General features: G+C 66.9%; 1 protein-coding gene across 2 annotated transcripts in view; it reads left to right on the plus strand.

The window, feature by feature from the left end:
* Positions 1–203: 203 nt before the first annotated feature.
* PITPNC1 (phosphatidylinositol transfer protein cytoplasmic 1) overlaps positions 204–1,635 on the plus strand; it is a 256,794-nt gene continuing 255,362 nt past the window's right edge. Inside the window, exon 1 of one of the 2 annotated variants that reach the window (XM_024760668.1) lies at positions 204–1,123. In XM_024760668.1, coding sequence (XP_024616436.1) covers positions 1,076–1,123 — 48 coding nt within the window. In that variant the 5' untranslated portion in view covers positions 204–1,075. The remainder of the gene's footprint in view (positions 1,124–1,635) is intronic. The other variant, XM_024760667.1, reaches the window with a different exon arrangement.

Genomic DNA, 1,635 nt, shown 5'->3' on the forward strand with positions numbered 1-1,635 from the left:
AGGGAGCCCCCTTTTCCGATCCTCCCCATCGCCGGCCAGCCTCGGCTCTCCGCGGCAGCCCTGCCGTCTGGCAGCAGCCGGGGAGAGACATGCTGTTTTGTTTAAATCCTCCACATTCTTTGCCATTTCCCCATTGGCCGGATGGGGCTACCCTCCCCGCCGAGGCGGCTGCTGATGTCAGCTTCGCTCGCGCTCGCTCCTCCCGCACCCACCTCCCCGGCCCGAGGCACACTGTAGCTCGGCGCCGACTCTCCGGCCCCGGCGAGGTGGCTGCAAACTCTCGGGCACGCAAGGCGCTCGGGGATCCGGACTCGGGGGAGGGGACGCGCACGGAAGGCGCCAGCTTCCTCCCGCCCGCCCCTCGCAGCCGCGAGCCGAGGTCGGAGGAACCCAGAGCCCCAGCCCGGCAGAGCTGAGCGGCGGCGGCGGCTTCCCTTTTCTCCCCCAGCGAGCCCTGAAGCGCCTCGGGGACCGGCCCTAAAAAGAGCAGGAAATCTTGTTTACCGCCCAAGGAGCACAGCCGATCGAGCCTTTGTCTGGAAAGTCAGCATCTCTGGCTCCGTCAGCAATGTGTGCCTGGTGACATTAGCCTTGGGCAGACCGGCCGGAAAAGGGGGGTCGCCAGGTTCAGATCTGGTTTCAGAGGCGGATCGAGCGGGTGACTTTTGTGCATTCGTTTTAATTTTTGGAAATCTCTCTTATTTTTCCTCCCTCGCCCGCTGCCGGGCATGTCCTGATCTGGCGCCCGCTACTACTGCCCCGGGCTGCCGATCAGAGCGGTTTCCAGTGGGTCTCCCTCCCTCCCTGGCTGACTTTGCAACACCGCGTTCCAGGCGGATCGACCTCGGCGTCGGCGAGGAAGGAGGCGGGGGAGCCGCGAACACCAGGACCCAAGCCTTGACATGCTCTCGGGCGGAGAGGAGGAAGCCAGGACCTGAGCGCACCGCCGGGGCTATTTCGCCGCCCGGGTCCGAGCACGGGGCTCCGGGCGCTTTGCCCTGCGCCTGGGCGGCAGCCTTGTTGGTCTGGGGGAGCCCCCCTCTTCCCGCCTCGGGGGTCCGCGGCCGGCAGGACCATGCTGCTGAAGGAGTACCGGATCTGCATGCCGCTCACCGTAGCCGAGGTAAGCGCCGCGCCGGGCCCGGCCTCGCCCACTCCCCGTCCCCGGCTCCGGGGCGCCGCGCCTCCCGGCCGGCGGGTCCACTGCGGGCGGCGGGGAAACCCTGGTGGAAAACTGCCTTCCAAACCGGGAGGCTGGAGGGGGAGGAGGAAGTGGAATTACTGCTTCCACTTGTCACCCCAGCAAGGAGGGCGGCGTTGGGTGGGGCGGTGGAGACTGCAGGTGGGTTTTGGGGGGGGAGGCTCCCAGAATCCAGATTGCTGGGGATCAGAATGCGCCAAAGGGATTTGGTCGCCCCCTCCTTCCAATTAAGAAAATGAATAAAGCAAACCCAAGAGCCCCAAGCATGCCCTGGTAGCTGGGGGCAGCAATCCGACCTGGCGTGGGCCAGGTTCCCCTCCCGCCCTTCGCTGGAAGGTTGGGGTAAGGGAGAAGCCCTTCGCCCTCGGGATTTGGAGGGCCCGGGCCCCGCCTCGGGGCACCTCGGAACCCTCGGGGGGTCCGTTTGGGCTCGG

This window comes from Neophocaena asiaeorientalis, unplaced genomic scaffold (assembly GCF_003031525.2).
Source record: "Neophocaena asiaeorientalis asiaeorientalis breed wild unplaced genomic scaffold, Neophocaena_asiaeorientalis_V1.1 scaffold30, whole genome shotgun sequence".
Lineage (NCBI taxonomy): Eukaryota > Metazoa > Chordata > Mammalia > Artiodactyla > Phocoenidae > Neophocaena > Neophocaena asiaeorientalis.